Source organism: Molossus molossus, unplaced genomic scaffold (assembly GCF_014108415.1).
Source record: "Molossus molossus isolate mMolMol1 unplaced genomic scaffold, mMolMol1.p scaffold_m16_p_4, whole genome shotgun sequence".
In the NCBI taxonomy this organism is placed as follows: Eukaryota; Metazoa; Chordata; class Mammalia; order Chiroptera; family Molossidae; genus Molossus; species Molossus molossus.
The window spans coordinates 112,308,779-112,326,123 of NW_023425377.1; the positions used below are offsets into that span (position 1 = coordinate 112,308,779).

The 17,345-nt window shown below is 43.7% G+C and overlaps 1 protein-coding gene across 8 annotated transcripts in view; it reads left to right on the top strand.

Moving 5' to 3' along the window:
- The window catches only part of INPP4B (inositol polyphosphate-4-phosphatase type II B), a 595,725-nt gene that overhangs the window by 529,980 nt on the left and 48,400 nt on the right, over window positions 1-17,345 (top strand). For all 8 annotated transcript variants that reach the window (XM_036282080.1, XM_036282084.1, XM_036282081.1 and 5 more), the window contains 6 exons: window positions 1,530-1,702; window positions 2,841-2,964; window positions 3,931-4,048; window positions 7,173-7,313; window positions 8,476-8,573; window positions 13,932-14,044. In XM_036282080.1, coding sequence (XP_036137973.1) covers window positions 1,530-1,702; window positions 2,841-2,964; window positions 3,931-4,048; window positions 7,173-7,313; window positions 8,476-8,573; window positions 13,932-14,044 — 767 coding nt within the window. The remainder of the gene's footprint in view (window positions 1-1,529; window positions 1,703-2,840; window positions 2,965-3,930; window positions 4,049-7,172; window positions 7,314-8,475; window positions 8,574-13,931; window positions 14,045-17,345) is intronic.

Below are 17,345 nucleotides of genomic sequence, written 5' to 3' on the forward strand. Positions count from 1 at the left end.
CTCCTGATGAAATGTACATTTCTGTGCTGAGACATTCATACCATTTTGGATCCCGATTCACAATTAATTTTTTAGCACACACTCCATTTCTTTAAATCATATCTGTCATACTATTAATTTATTTATATTTTAATGGAATGTCACACAGTCCAGAATTTGTAGTTTTTGACATCTGTCAGGGCTTAGACTTTCTAACACACTAAAAATTCTATCTATATTCTATCCCAAAATCATAATTTTATAACCAAAATGCATGAGAAACCTAAACATACCAAAAGTACAGAGGGTTCCAATTTTGTATCTTAGTTTGAAGAGAAACCTACTCGAATTCCAAATACTGTCAAAAACGTGATTTTCTGATGCTTGTCCGTATCTTAAAAGACTCTTGTTATATTCTTCATAACTTTCCATTAAAACGGATTGACTACCTGTTATATGTTAGGTTCTATACTAGGTTCTGGAGATTTGGTGACTAAACCATAAAGCCTTTGTCTTCAGTGAGCCCCCTTTCTTGCTGAGCCGCGGTGCATAGATGGTTCTAGAACAGCGAGAGAAAGGAGCTGTGGGCAGGAAAGTGAACTCAACCCAAACTTGGGTACAGGGGTTGTGTTGGTTATTCCCGTTCGGGGGAAATCCTGGAGGTGAGGAGTCCTGCACTGAGTCTGCAGAGAAGATAAAGTGTTTGCCAGGAAGGTAGGTGGAGGAAGGTGTCCCAGGATCGAGGCGAAGATTCGCAGAGACGCTGGCTAAAAGAGACGGGTCTGGGGCCACCTGCTGTTCAGCGCACGGAACCTTGAGGCAGTGAGTGAAGAGGTTCTGAGAGAGGAGACGGGCAAGGAGGACGGGCACCGGAGGCTCTTCTCCGCATCCAGACTTCGTTCTGAATGTGTTCGTGTATCTTCCCTTTCTGTTGAGTGTATGGGGGTGACACTGGTTAACAACATTTACTTTCGTCATTAAAAAAACTTCCAGAGAGGAAGCCAGAGAGTGCGTGATGGGTGGGCTGCAAACAGGTTAGACAGCTGCCCCCGGCCCCACTGCTGACGAAGGGTGTGAGTGGGCCTGGCTGCGGGGAAGCTTCCTTGGGAAGTGGGGTAGAAGGTGATGTGACAAGTGCTGAGAGCAGAGGGCCAGGGGAAGGTGGCTTCTTGGTGGGTTATCACGATAGTAGCGCTAGTTCAGTGACCCGGGACAGGTGAAGACTGCAGACGTCCAGGGAATGTTGTGTCTGCAGCGTGGGAAGTTTGGTAGCACCGTCCACCCGGATGAAGGCAGTGCACAGGTTAGAGATGAGCAGAGGAGAGGGCTGCTAATGTAAGTATGTTAAACACGCCCAGTGGGCAGCTGGTTACAGACATCTGGGGTTCAGAGGAGAGATTTCAACTGGAGATCTTCCAATCTAATCTTCGTGAATCCTTAATAATATGTATAGCTGGACTGAAAGAAAAAAAAAAAAGATAAATTGGTTCCATTTGGCAAGACCTTCCGTCACCTCTCCCACTGTTTCTGCACCCCTCTCCCCCCACCAGAGGACTGGTATGAGCAGCTGTACCCCCTCATCCTCACGCTGAAGGACTGCATGGGCGAAGTGGTGAACCGCGCCAAGCAGTCCCTGACCTTCGTGCTGCTCCAGGAGCTGGCCTACAGCCTGCCCCAGTGCCTGGTGCTGACCCTGCGGAGGGACGTGGTCTTCAGCCAAGCAGTAAGTGCCCCTGGGCTGCGAGCACAGTGCAGGGCGGGGTGTCCCCTGCTGTCCTTGGTGAGGACAGACGTCTGCCCAGAGCAGTGTTCCTTTTCAAGGGATCCTTTCCTGACAGTTTTCGTACCCAGTGTTTCTTATTCATCATAAATGTGCACCCCAAAATACATGGAAGCGGTTGAGAAGAACTTAGTGTTTATTTCCGCAAAGGGGTGGCCCAGTCTCTGTAACATACCCTCCATGTTATGGAGCAGAAAGTCTGTGAAGGGAAGGGCCGCCCGGGCTGTCGTCACGTCCTGCCTTGGGGTCTCTGCACGGGGCACAGTGGAGGGAGAGAGACAGCTGCCTCTCACTGCAGGTGGCCAGCTAGGACTGTTTGCTGCCCGCTATTTCTACAGCTCCGGCATGAATCCCATGACTGACGGCGCATCGTGGTCTCTTCTTTTGTTTATGAAATAAATTTGCCAGCAGGGAGGCTGGAACAGGTTTGACAAGACCACTCCCTTTGCCTCCATCCAAGCCGATTCCATGGCACCAGGGCTGGTCTCCATCACAGCAGCTCTGTGGGGGTCTCCTTCATCCCTTCTGCCTGCACCCCACCATGGAGTTTCATAGACAGCCGCAGGGAGGGAGAGAGACAGAGGCTCCTCTGCCTAAGCATTTCAGGCGGAGGGACTATTTTAACCAAGCTGTCCCTGTCCCTACCTATTTCATAGGTGGTCCAGTGACAAATGAGTCTCTGAATGATACACATTTTCCTCCGAGTCTTTTTGATGACTCTGTGAAATGAGTGCTCTTGTCTCCATTCTACGTGCGCAAACATAATTTTTTAAAACAGTAATAATATTTGTAAGTGTTAAAACACTTTTTCTTGTTTTACTGCTGGGATGGCAGAGACAGGGTTGGGAGACCTGTCCGCCGAGCCAGAGCCTTGCGCCTTCCTCCTTCACGACGCTGCCTTCCCAGGCCTCTCTGGGCCAGAGGCTGGTTTTAGCATCGATATAGACACAGAGTTTCTTCCACGTCCTTGAAAAGTTTTAATTAAATCTCTGATGCCTCGGAAGTCTTCAATATTTTTAAATTAAAGTTTTCTGACACCCGTCAATTTCTTCAATGATTTTTTTTTTTTTTTTTTTTTTAGCTTGCTGGATTGGTCTGTGGTTTTATCATCAAATTACACACAAGTTTGCATGACCCTGGCTTCCTGCAGCAGCTTCACACAGTGGGATTGGTCGTGCAGTACGAAGGGCTGCTGAGCACCTACAGTGAGTATGGCTGGCTCCCGTACACCTGAGTGTCAGAGGCCTGCTCTGGGGGTGTTTGCTCCTTGGAGCCTTCCGTTCAACAGAAACGTGAGGATTAAAACTTGATTGCATCAAGCATGGCAGAAATGATGTCACTTGCGTCCTTTGCATTCACCTTGTGACTGTGCTTTTCCCTGAGCAGCGGTCTGACTTTTAAGAGACAAGGCTCTTTGCCAACCTAGTTCAATGACTGGGTTTTTATAGCCCAACCCTCTAATACCTGGAACCGCACCGTTCAGTTTGTAGCCTGGTGTGGCTGTTGAGCTCTTGAAATGAATCTAGTCCCCATCAATATGCCTGGGATTTAAGGACTAGTCGAAACCGAGTTTCATATTAATAATTAGTTGTTTTATCTTGATTTATAAATGAAATGGTGTTTTAGATATATGGATTAAAGTAAAATATATAATTGAAATTAATTTCGCCACTTTATTTTAGTCTTTTAAAACTATGACTACGAGAAAATTGAACATTATCTATGTGTCCCGCACTCTGTTTCTCTTGGACGGTGCTGATCTCGAATCTTACTTGCTTACCTCCTCCTTGGGCTTTGTGTACCGAGATATAAGACCAGCACGAGTCTAGGTAGGATCTTCGACTCCGCCGTCCCTATTATTTCTAGAAATCAAGTATCAGTCCTGCCAGTGGAGAGCCATCTGCATGACACTTTGTTTCACAGAACAGTCAAAACCTCTCTGCAGCCTCCCAGCAGATGAGGAGTTGGTTCTTCCCTCCCTCCCAGGGCCCAGGAGCGGCTCTGATCTCGGCTGGAAGCCTTCAGCCTTCAAGGGAAGGCAGTGTGCGTGGGTTCCCTGCATTCGGAGGCTCACTGACCGAAATGCCAGGACACACTCCAGCAGCGCGGTGAACTACCCAGGGACATTGTCTTCCAATAGCACGCTGGTCACCGCTGCTCTCCCTCTCTAGGTGACGAAGTCGGAATGCTGGAGGACATGGCTGTTGGCATTTCGGACTTGAAGAAAGTCGCGTTTAAAATCACTGAAGCCAAATCCAATGACGTCTTGCCAGCGATCACAGGGAGGCGGTAAGCGGTGCCCTTCTCCCGAAGGAGGAGCTTTGTTCGAAGGAGAACCAACATTCGCTTTGGCAATGTGTGTGGTTCTCTTCCCTTCCCGGTGAGAACGCAACGTGGGTAGCCTCCTGACCAAACTACACCAGTGAAGTGAACACCGTATTGCTTCCCCAGGAAACAGGAGGAATTCGCAGTAACAGCTTGCACGAGGGGAACGTTTTCCTCTTTATTTCTATCTAGTGTAAAGCTCTGGATAGTTCTTACTTTTGCTGGCATCATTGGGTTAATAGCGTTATAATTCTTGAGATGACTTCCTATTAAATTCTGTTAAAAGCAGCAACATTTCAGAAAAGATGTATTTCTTTGTCAGGGGCATATACCACCGTTTTTCCTAATTATTTTTGACAATTCACTCACAGACTGAGATTTCCGAGAATGGTTTTAAATAAACAGCTTCGAAGGTCAGCATGTGATGGGCAGAATTTCAGAAATAATTAAGAAATGAGGGTGTGTAGTATGGTGCTCCAAGAGAAAAATTGTATCCGAGGGCAAATCCTGTCACTCAGAAGTCCTCCACGCTTTAACCATTCGGGGTCAGCGCTTTTCAGTGCTTCCTGAGGATGTTTGAGGCTTGGAAACATTCTTAGACCACAGTGAATAAAGAGAGTGTACTAAAGAGAGGGCTCTGTTCAAGCGAGAGAGAGATGAAGAAAAAGAAAAAAAGGAGAAGAGACTAAGTAGGGTCACACCAATCTTGTTTTCTTGACTATGATAAATGTATGAAAATTACTTTGAAGTTTGTGTGATGAAGGACTTGAGATACATGGTTGAATGAAAGGTGGCTGCTTCTTAGACATCAAGGAAAACCACAGTCTCTTAAAATTAAAAATTTCATCTGCCAACTAAGGCTTCATTTACCATTCTCTGGAAGAAAGAGCCGTAAAATCGCTCATGCACACACCTTGATGATACTGTAAAGATTGTTGTCAAAAGTGGGAAACGGACTTTTATCACAATGTATGAAGGAAGCTTACTAGGCCATTTTATGTATTTACTTATTTAAATATGATTTTATTGGTTGGTTTTTTGGGTTTTTTTTAGAGAGAGAAGAAGGGAGAGAGAGATGGAAACGTCGATGTGAGAAACATCCATTGGCTGCCTCCTGCACGCCCCGTACTGGGGATCAAGCCCAAAACCCAGACATGTGCCCTGATCGGAAATTGAACCAGGACCTCTCACTCCATGGGAGGATGCTCAATCCACTGAGGCACACCGGCCAGACCCAGGCCATTTTGTGAGGGGGTTCTTCAGGCTGTATCTAAATTCAAAAGTTATCACACAGAGGAAAGGGGGACTTCTAGAATGGCCAAGTGAGCAGCTGGGCAGATTCTCTATTCAGAAAGCAGCACTGCAGGTGGACAGAGCTGCCCAAGGCAGTCCTCCTAGGACTAAGGGAAACACGCACACACAAACTTCGAAGCACCGATTCATGGAAAACTCATGCGCATTGGATAAGATGATTGGAGTCTGTGGCCTTTTTGCTCAAGTTGCTTCCGGCAACCCCAGCTCTGTCTACAGTGCCACCAGGGAAGAGAGCCCAGGAAAACCAGGTTCACTACCAGAGGAGGGGAGTGGACTTGATTTGGATTGGAAAGCAGGAAAAAGCACATTCCTGAAAAGTTGTCAGAAACAGTGGTGATTTAGGTCATTTCATTCACAATAGCATCAAAAAAGAATAATTACCTCAGACTAAATTCAACCAAGTACTCTAAGAACTGTACAAGGAACACACAAAACATTGCTTAGAGAAACTAATGAGATTCAGTAAGTGGAGAGACAGTCCATCTTCACAAATTAGAATATTCAGTATTGTTTAGATGGCAATTCTCCACAAAGTGATCTGTAGATTCAAGGTAATTGCTGTCTAAATCTCAGTTGTATTTTTTGCAGAAATTAGCGAGCTAAATCTAAAATTTATATGAAAAGATAAAGAACCCATAATGCCAAAAACAATTTTATAAAAGAAGGACAAAATTGGAGGACTTATATTTTCTGATTTCAAAACTTACTATAAAACTATAATAATCAAGATCATGTAGACTGACACACACACACACACACACACACACACACATCAATGGAATAGAATGTAGAGTTCAGAAATAAACTATTATCTTTAGGGTCAGTCAATTTCAACAAAGGTGCCAAATGAAATCAATGGAGAATCTTCTCCAAAAATGGTGCTGAGACAATTGGTTGTCTACATGCATAGGAGACACTAAAAAGATTTCACAAAGAGTTTCTTTAAATTTTCTGTGCTTCTTTTCCCAATACATGTATTACAATCCCAGCAGTCTATCTAGTCCTGGAGTCACATGGATTTCCCTAAATTCTGTGTAAAACTCTCTACCTTTCTATATTCAGTTCATAGGACATCAGAAGATGTCAGGCTTCAAAATATACAAGCAGCTTTCCTAGTTGACCATATTTTGTGAATCCTAATAAAGTTTTCAACACTAAACACTAGGAGTAATTTTAATGGAAATTTCCAAAATCAAAAAAATGTACCTGTGATATGCTGATGTTGTAAAATGATAAGAAACTCCCAAAGGTTAGCCTTAAATAATGAAACTATTACATTTTCATCAGGCCATCACAAATAAGGAGGTTCATTGATAATAATAACAATCAGGCCATGATTGTTAAAAATGTTATTCGTGATCTAGCATATTAGATTCACTATGTTAACTTTTTTTTTAATCATTAAATTACTTTGTTATTCTTGATACTGATTGGGTTTTATAAATAACGAAATCAAGAAAACAAATATTAAGGTTCTTATGCACATGACCCTGATGTACAAAAATGAACAAAAACATGCTTTCTTTCCTAAAGGAACTCAGAATAATGGAGAGAAACCAAACATGGAAACAGTCCTTTATGCCAAGTAATTTAATAGCGAAGTGAATGAAATGAGTATGAATGAGTTAATAACAGAAAATAAGCAGATACCAGCCAAAAACCTAAATCGGTGCTCTATTCCAACTGTTCTGTTGTTTGTTTTCAGCGAATCTAAAATAACATTAAAACGAATGAACTAAGCAAGGCTTCTTTTCTTTGTCCTCCACTTTCTTAGTGAACATTACGTGGTGGAGGTGAAGCTCCCGGCGAGGATGTTCGAGTCTCTACCTCTGCAGATCAAAGAAGGGCAGTTACTCCATGTGTACCCCGTGCTTTTTAACGTCGGAATCAATGAACAGCAAACTCTTGCTGAGAGGTAAGCTTCAGGTATAAGCTTGGTGCGTCAAGTTTTTGTTTTATTTATTTATATTAAAAAATATTTTTGCCCTGGCCAGTTTGGCTCAGTGGTTCAAGTGTTGGCCTGTGGACCAGAGAGTCCCGAGTTCGGTTCCCACAAAGGGCACGTATCTCGGTTGCAGTTTGTCCCCGGCCCCAGTTGGGGTCGTGTGGGTGGTGACCAGTGGATGTGTCTCTCTCACACTTATGTTTCTCTCTCTGTCTCCCTCCCCCCACCCTCTCTCGCCCAGTCTATCTGAAGATAAATTCAAAAAAATGTCTTCAGGTGAGGATAAAAAAATGTGGTTTTTTTTAAAAATCACAGTTTACATTCAATATCATTTGTTTATTTCTTTAGTTATGTTACATTTGAGGTAGGGTAGGATGATACTCAAAATTTTAACTGATATCTGGAAATACTGATTTGATTGGAGATATTTGGATGAAGACACGCATATTGGAAACCATTTACATAGCATCCGGTTGTAGAGAGAGAAGTGGATTTTAAGTTTTAAACTAGGACATGCTTCATGAAAACACAAGATTGGTGATAGACAGGTAGAAGGTTTTATCTTGAGAAAGAGGCAGGACAGCTCCAGGCAGAGGGTGTAGACCTTCATGGTGTGGACAGAAAAACACTGGTGGAGCCGCTCCCTGGGCGATGGGAGGGGTCTGCGTGGGCCCATGGCACCTGCCACCGTGCACCGGACCGTGGCAGCCAGTGCCCAGCGCTGGACTCCTGGCCCTCACCTCGGTGTCATGTGTGAAGAGGAAGGTTGGAGGGATAAAGAGAGAGGGGAGTTATTTCAGTCTCAGAGATGCAGCCCTCCGACGTGGGGAGACCAGCATTAGTGAATGTCAGTGGTGTACAACAAGCGCAGGGGCTGGTGTTTTAGACTTGACGTTTCATTCCAGTTTAGATTGGGTGACGCTGAGAACATTTGGACGTGTCAAAATGGATTGATGGACTCAGGGCCAGTGGGGACTGGCGAGTGTTGGAACTCACCATCGCACAAGGTCGCTTTACAAAGGAGAGAGACGCCTGAGGCAGCCGTTGCCATCCATTCACAAAGGCCCGATGACGTGTGCTGCTATCGGGCGCCAGGTGACGACCTCTAACTGTTTTCTTTTTCTATTTTTAGGTTTGGAGATGTTTCTTTGCAAGAAAGTATTAATCAGGAAAATTTTGAACTTCTCAAAGAATATTACACGATATTTATGGAAAAGATGCCTCCTGATTGTAAGTCTGTGAGTCAGAGAAAACAACAGTAGTAATTGCTTGATTACACATCTTCAGAAGAGGTCGGGCATAGAGGTCAGTGAAAGAGAGAAGCATGGGCAGGCGATGGGAGAGCAATTTTGAGATGATCTGAACCGAAGAAGGCTGAGTGCCAAGGAGGCATGGCCCACACCTGCCTCGCTGCCCGGATTGCTCTTGGAAATGTGCCCATGCTAGAGTATCAACGTCAGTGCCCCTGGAAGACGTCATTCTTAACCATGTAAAAGACTATAATAAAGGGTTAGGTTTCTGATTTATAAGCTATAGCAGATGTATCATGCACATACCAGGAGAAAATCAGATACAATACACGTTCTATAGAGAATATAAATATAGGGAACCGTTTTATCATATGTACTCACTGCAGTATTTATGTAAAAAACGTGTTAAGGCATCCAAGTCTATAGACATTTGTTTTATACTTTTTGATATTTTCCTTTGCCATTCTTCAGTTCTGCAGTTTTTTTCCCCCATAAAATTTAGCACATGACATTTGAGCCATCCAAAGTCATAGAATCAAAAATGTCTTTGGAGTTCATCTATAAGTAGTATAAATATATTGAGCTAGAGAGTTATTCACAATGGCAAGACACTACGTTTTAATAAAGTAAGAAATATTTTCATATTTTCAACAAAAGCTATAATAAAAGTCTCCCTGTTACTGAATCACGAACAGTCTGTTCACTGACCTATTTTCTGACATTTAGTTTGAACCATCTTAGGTGGCAGAGTGTTTAGATCTTTTCAGAACACAGCAAATCTTCTCTCTAAATATTATAACGGCATATGTATGCCCATGTGTGCACGTCTAGTTAGAAAACTTCACCTGCAGTTTTATTTTATTTCACATAAAATAGTTTGAATGCCAACATGAAATTAAGCACAGGGAAATTTGTCAGCAGCCAGCATACTTATGAATTTCAAATTTGTTAATTACTTGAAAACTTAATAATATAAACAGAACTATTTTGCATCAGTGATTAATGAAGAAAGGATTTATTGAAGCCAAGTGTGGAGTTCCAGGAATGGACAAACGCTTTCCTGTAAATCTGCTGAAGAATCTTATCTGAATCGAGAAGTAAATACCCGAGATTTGTGTTACATAGAGCTGTTGATGATGGCGGGGTCTGTTTGCTCTGAGTACTGTGTGCTGTGGATGGATTTCTCCGCCACATCTTTGAACAGCAACATACGTAGCTCTCAGGCAGCGCTCTCTGCCTCGGCTCTGAGGCACGTTACATCATCAGGACCTACTTCCCCTCACACCCTACCTGGCCTCCTTGATCACCTGCAGAAAGTCTAGTGGGGCAGGTGTGAGTGCTTCTGTCCCTTCTTGCTCTGATCTTCCCATTGGGTTTCATGATCTCAGAAACATTTCAGTGCCCCTTTTGTGCCCACCTAGGTCATTAAGACACCGAAATTTGGGGTCAGCAAATAAAATGAAATAAAGCACTTCTATACATCACTAACACAACCTTTTCCACGACTTAGAGTCACCGTCACCTTTGCTACGTGATTTGGAGCAAACATTTTGGTGATCTGACGGATGAAATGGTTCTTTCTCTGCCCTTTAAATGAGGAGTAGCCAAGTATAAATTTACCATCTAAGATCTCTGTGTTCTCTCTTGATAATAATGCCCGTCTCTTACCCCCTTTCCAGACAAAGGAGAGGGCTGTTGTCATACAGGTCCATTGGAAGGGGAGGGCTGTCATACAGGAGGGCTGTTGTCATACAGGCCATTGGAAGGGGAGGGCTGTCATACAGGAGGGCTGTTGTCATACAGGCCATTGGAAGGGGAGGGCTGTCATACAGGAGGGCTGTTGTCATACAGGCCATTGGAAGGGGAGGGCTGTCATACAGGAGGGCTGTTGTCATATAGGCCATTGGAATGGGAGGGCTGTCATACAGGAGGGCTGTTGTCATACAGGGCCATTGGAAGGGGAGGGCTGTCATACAGGAGGGCTGTTGTCATACAGGGCCATTGGAAGGGGAAGGCTGTCATACAGGAGGGCTGTTGTCATACAGGCCATTGGAAGGGGAGGGCTGTCATACAGGAGGGCTGTTGTCATACAGGGCCATTGGAATGGGAGGGCTGTCATACAGGAGGGCTGTTGTCATACAGGGCCATTGGAATACTTCCACTACTGACTCCTATAGGGAGCGCTGTGTGGCCCTTGAGCTAAGAAGGAAAAGCAGTGAGGGCCTTTTGTGAGCTGAATAGTGTAAACTATCTGTACAGTACTTCAGACCCCTGTCTGACACAGAGTTGGTTTAGTGGCCCTGCAGTAACAAATGACTCCTCCACCCCACCCCGTGTCATCACTTGGCTGCTCGCAGTGTCGGCACGATCCTACTTCCTGTTCCCCCGAGACTCCAGGATGCCTGGCGTGAGCCATTCCCACGCTCAGCCAGAGACAGAGAGCTTTTCTTCCCTCTGCCATTTCACAGGGTCCCGAGCTTCACTCCGCTGGGACACCGCGGGTCCCTGGCACAGCCCTGAAACCGTAGCCGAGGTCAGGGTCAAGTTCTGATTGGCTTAGATTTAGACGCCCATCCCTGGACTGGTCCTGATTTCAGGCGGTGGGATTGCACCAGTTGACTTCAGAGTGAGGACGTGATTGATCCCGCGCAGATGTTATGCCTGCTCCGCAGTAGGAAATGGGTGGAGCAGGTGCTGGACAGACAGCTGTAATTTTCGTTTTATCTTGGAATTCTGATACCCTGAAGGCATTGAAGCCATCGTCTTGGCCTCATTAGTGTTACAGTTCAATCAGCTGAGAGTTCATGGGTCAGCACCCTGTCTTTGATTCAGGTCCATGTCAAATTCAGAACTCTTGAAGAAGCCTCATTGGACAAAACAAGGGCTAGGGGTACGCAGACGTGCCTCTGGACTTGGCTACTCTGTTCCATCTGGAAGTGGTGGGAGTCGGCCGCTGGCTTGGTGAATGTTCTTAATAGTGATCATTGTGTGCACCTGCGTGTGCGTAAGAGCACATTTTCTACTTCTGCACGGGAAAGCTGGCATCCTGTCTGAGGCAGTGAACTCTCTTAAGAGCTACGAATGTCTTCCTCTGTTTTTCAGAGTTGACACAGAATTTAATAATGTAGCTTCTCTGCCAAGACTTTTATTAATTGTTTTCCGCTGCAAGTCGATGAAGCTTGACAGGGTTATTGTCCTTATTTTGCAGTTGAGAAAATAGGGACAGAGGGTTAAGCAACTCGCCTAAGACTACATGTCAAAGCAGGGGCAACTTTGGCATGAGAAATCATTTTCCTGGAACTTTGGCTCCGTGCTTTCTTTAAAATCAATTATGAAAGTTTCGATTTAACAAACGAAAAAACACATCATAAAATAACAAACACTTGGGAACTCATCCCTCAGGCTCACAGCTTTTATAAGAAAAAAATATTTTTTAGTTAAAGGGGAAGCCCCCATCTGATTTCCATCTCTAACTTTCCTGCCCCTGAGAAAAATCAGTGCCCTGAATTTTGTGTTTTGCATTCTCATGGACATTTTTACTCCAAATGTATGTAACCATAGACAATAGAGTGCAGTTTTGCACATTGAAATTTATAACATTGCTGTTGTCTTGTATGAATCCTTCTATAGTTTCTTGTATATCTCGATGATGATGCATATAGCAGTTATTATCTTGCCTACTATTATGTTACATCACAACACTATATGACAGTTCACTGTTGTCTCTGTGCAATTTAAAAACTTGTGTTTAATATTAAACAATAAGGCGATGAACATCCTTGTGCCTTTCACCTTTTGATTACATTGCCCAGCCCCATTTGGATAAAGAGTACTCTCATGGAGACAGGCACAGAGAGTCATTGCTCTGTCTAAAATTGCTGTCGGAGGAATGCAGGAGTGAGTAGCAGAAACAAGACTTCTTGGCTATATTTGCATTTGAGGAGACTGGTTTTCCGTTGGAAGCCAATCCATGTTCCATTTATACCGTGATTTTCAGTGGCTATATCAGGATCTATCATTATATCTTGAAATCTCACCTATTCACCTACAAACTAGTCATTACTTATGATACTACTTTCAGGAACCAGATCTGAATTTCTGTGGCCTACAAGACTTTTGTCAGGTTGGAAAAAAAAAAAAATTGGCAGCAAGCGCAGGAATGATAGGGATGTGCTCTGAATAAGGCAGGTTTTATCATTACAGAAATAAAAATAGTGACCAGAAAACTAAGTGCATCAAAATGATTTCCTTCTAAAAAGCACGCCATGGGAAGAAGGGGTGAAATGACAAAGGAACATCCCGTCTATCTGTGCTAGAGCATTACCAATATGGGCAAAGGGTGGCCATTCAAATTATGTTTAGGATCTGTATAGTCAGTTTCCAATGGCCAATTTAAAAAATCTCCATGTCAACCGTGAAACTAAATTATTTTGAAAAATCACTATGCTTTACTCTGGAGTCTCAGAATTCTGAAGAAGTGGGTCCATCGTGGTAAGCCTGGAACTGTTTTTCAGTGCCCGGAGCTAATTGCGAAGACACTGGCACAGACTTGGGGGAAATTACTGGCACGGGAGTTGGGAGACTAGGTTCTTTATTTGACTCTACCTCTGACCCTTGTGAAACAGTCCCCTGAGCATCTCGGGCACGAGGTTGCCCTAAATCAGTGCTTTGCAGAATTTTTATATTTACCCTATGTATTTATTCTCTTGATTCAGGCTAGCTATTCAGTAGTAAAATATGGAAGGTTATATCCCATGTTTCATCCAAGCCATGTTTGATTGACATCACCATCATCATTAAGAATGTTTTTCTTGTGCCCTGGCCAGTTTGGCTCAGCGATTAGAGCGTCAGCCTGCGGTCCAGAGAAACCCGGGTTCGGTTCCCGCTATGGGCACGTACCTCGGTTGCAGTTTGTCCTCAGCCCTGGTTTTGTGCAGGTGGCAGCCACTCGATGTGTCCCTTTCATGTCAATGTCTCTCTCTCTCTCTCTCTCTCTCTCTCTCTCTCTCTCTTCCTCTCTCTCCTTCCCACTCTGTCTGAACAAAAAATGGAAGGATGTCCTCAGGTGAGGATTAAAAAAAAAAAAGAATGTTTTTTTTGCTAGTCTCATAGTATTATGACCAGTTGACATGACCACAGTTACACAGACTAAGGAATAGGGGGAACTGAGTCATATTTCTAAGTCAAGAATAAAATGAGGGGATCAATAAGTATGATTATTCTCACCTAGTGTGCTCCAAATAACATGTGTTGTGATAGACTGCATTTGCAAAGATACTGAGGAAAATTTCCTGAGCAGCTTAACACTATTTCCCTTTCTTCTCCTTTTGTTCCCTAGACATTTCACATTTTCAAGAACAAAATGATTTAAAAGGATTATTAGAAAATCTCCATCAAAATATCCAAGCCAAGAAGAGGAAGAATGTGGAAATCCTGTGGCTGGCTGCAACGGTAAGCATGGTCCTGTCATCCTATCGCTGTTGCCATGAGGACCAGCCAGCATTACTGGGTGTCTGCTAGGTGGAGGCCAACCTTGCACTCTGAGCTACCAGATGTCACCCTCTGCTATCTAGGAGACTGAGCATTTTCAGTGTCGTTGGTAGTGCCATCAATAGATCAGAGCACAAATCAGAAGAACTCAGTGAGAAAGAATCCTACTCATTGGCTTTTCTCCTAAATCCTGGATGCAGTTGACACTTGATGGTTAAAAGGCACTGTCTTTAAATTTTTGATGTTGCATTTTCGATGTCAATTGCCTCTATCATGCTCTGGGGACTTAGGATCTCAACAGGACCTAGTTATCAGATCTCTGACTTATAGCCTCAGCAGGGCTCCTGGACATATTGTTCAATTAATGAGCTTGTAAATGTGTTTGTTAATTTAGATGTTGGCATAGAATGTATTACTGGTGGATTGTTCCTGGGATAATGAGCTATATATGGGATTTTTTTTTCTCATTTAATGGCACCCTCGGGGTAGGAGATCCCCGTTTTCACTCCTGATCTCTACAGGCGTGAGCAAGAGAATCTTGCCTGCGGGTTGCAAGCTCGTATCTGGCAACCATTCAGGCATAGCTCCTCTGAATTCATGAATTTTGCTAAACAGTCATACCCTCAGGAATGGCTCTTTTCATTAGGAAAGGCACACCTTGGAGATCTCTGTGATGAAGTCCACGTTTGTGGTTATTCTCAGCGTTAGCCATGCAATGTGCAGTTAAGCTAACCCGGCTTCTAGCACCCTCCATTGATTCTCCATCACTAGTGTTTGAAACAGAACCTCGCCCCCCGCCCCCCGCCCCCCGCCCCCCACTGCCAGGGCTTCAATTACAATCCGATATTATTTCCTCTCTTCTGTGGAGAAGGAATGGATAATTTACCATGAGCCGAGATATAAAATAATTTTCCAAGAGCCAGGCAGGAGAGCTGCTTTAGTGCCCCCCATGCCCCCGGAGCCCCGGGGAAGAACATCAAAGGTAACAATAGAAGCGTGGCTTTCAGGCAGCTCATTGACGCCGGTCCCTGTGACACCGCAGAGCATTACATGAGGGTTGTTTCTAATAGCTCTTTCCCCACGGTGGCTGTTCTTTGTATCTTCAAACACTGCCGTGGCTGTTAATTCTGACACAAATCTCACAGAGGCAGGTTGTGTGTTGCTTTTGCTATTTCACTAGTCACGTGATAGCATGGAGGGAGTCGGCTCCTTTGCCAAGGCCCTCTGACAACTGGGGGACAGAGACATGTCGTTACATACCTCCCACGGAGTTGTGTGCATAGGAAAGTGGGGGCTGCCCACGGGCAGACACAAACCCGCGTTATTTTCTTAGCATACGGACTTCCCATTTGAATATATAAAAATGTTTTTCCGTGCCCTGGCTGGTTTGGCTCAGCGGTTAGAAAGCTGGCCCATGGATCAAAAAGTCCCAGGATCGATTCCAGCCGAGGGCATGTACCTCAGTTGCGGTTGCGGTTGGTCCCCGGCCCCAGCTGGGGTCATGTAGGTGGCAACCAGTCGATGTGTCTCTCTCATGTCAATGTTTCTCTCTCTCTCTTTATCTCCCTCCAACTCTGTCTGAAGATAAATGTAAAAATACCCTCAGGTGAGGATTAATAAATAAATAAATAAATAATAAAATATTTTCCCATAAATTCCATTCATTTCTGATATATTGTTCTGAAATGTATACACTGACCAAGCATGGCTTATTCACAACTTCCCATTGCATGGAAGTACACATCGCCCACATGTGGGAAGTGGGCATTCTGTAGGAACACTGACTTTATTATTAATAGCATATCTGTAGGCTGACACCTCGGTTTCCTCTAAACCAAGAACCATGATGATACTCTTAAAGTGAAGAAATATAGAAATCCCTCTTCCCATTTTCCAGAAAGCTTTTACTTCTGCCTCCTTTTCCCTGCTTTAAATCTGTTCGTGAAAATACTGCTTCTGATAAAGTTGGACATTCTAATGGAAAATATAAAGCTACCTGGTTTTATCTTAACTGAGTTTTAAAAAAATAAAAATGAGAATCTGCAGACCCAATGCCAATCGGATGTGTTAAATGAAGCTCATACGGTTCAAAAATGTAGAAAATACAGAAACCAAGACCCAACCTGTCCACTCTGACGGAACCCCCAGCCTCCTCTGGCTTCACATTTAGAACACGGAGTATCCTTAGTAGGACAGCACATGTATCAGTGACGATATAGTTTTCAATATTCATTCTTTTCAAAAATCCTATCTCATAAGTGGACATTGAAATTTATATTTTATTACCATGAATTTGGTCCAACATTTGTTATTTTATATTACAATTTTTGAAATACTGTTTACTTGAAAGGATGTACATTTTCTAGATGGAAAAGTTTGTATGGTGAAATCATGCTCTCACATTTCTCTAGTCACTTCTTTGTTTGTTGTTGTTCATCTTTACCGGAGGATATTTTTCTATTGATTTTTTTTTTAGATAAGAGTGGAAGGGAGGGAGGGTGGGAGAGAGAGAGAAACATTGATGTGAGAGAGACACATCAATGGATTGCCTCTTGCACGACCCTGACCAGGGCTGGGGATCAGACCTGCACCCAGGTATGTGCCCTTGACTGGGAATTGAACCCACAACCCTTTAATCTGCGGGCTGACACTCAAACTGCTGAGCCAAACTGATGAGGGCTCTCTAGTCACTTCTATAGGAAATAGTGAGAATGTACGAAAGGTCTAATAAGGTCTGGCAAATGCTAGGTTAACTGGAAGAATCACTATTAAAACATGATATAAACCCTTGACAAACTGCATTATTACATCCTCTTCTCAAAACAGGCAACTGTTAAGGCCTCCTTGGTGGCAGATAATAAAGCAGGCTAGTGTTATATCACATTAGATTTATTTTAAGTGCATGTTGCTTAGCACTGTTGATGTGAAAGTTGGTTGTCAGTCCCTCATATCAGGGCTCTACTGTGGGATCGGGGAGAGAAAGGAATGGAATGATTCACCTGTGAACCTTGAGGTGATGAGGAAAGAGATTATTGCTTCTTCTGATTTATTTCAGAATAAAAAAAAGAAAGAATTACAGAGACAAACAGAATGGGTTGGAAGTTAAAGACTTGGTTCTTGGAGTTATGTAGACTTACATTAGCATCCTGGCTCGATTCTTTTGTACACAAGTTACATTACCTCGATGTCCTCGCCTGCAAAATGAGGATAATTATGCCTCCCTCCAGGGTTCATGTGCAGTTAATTAAATTTCAAATCTATA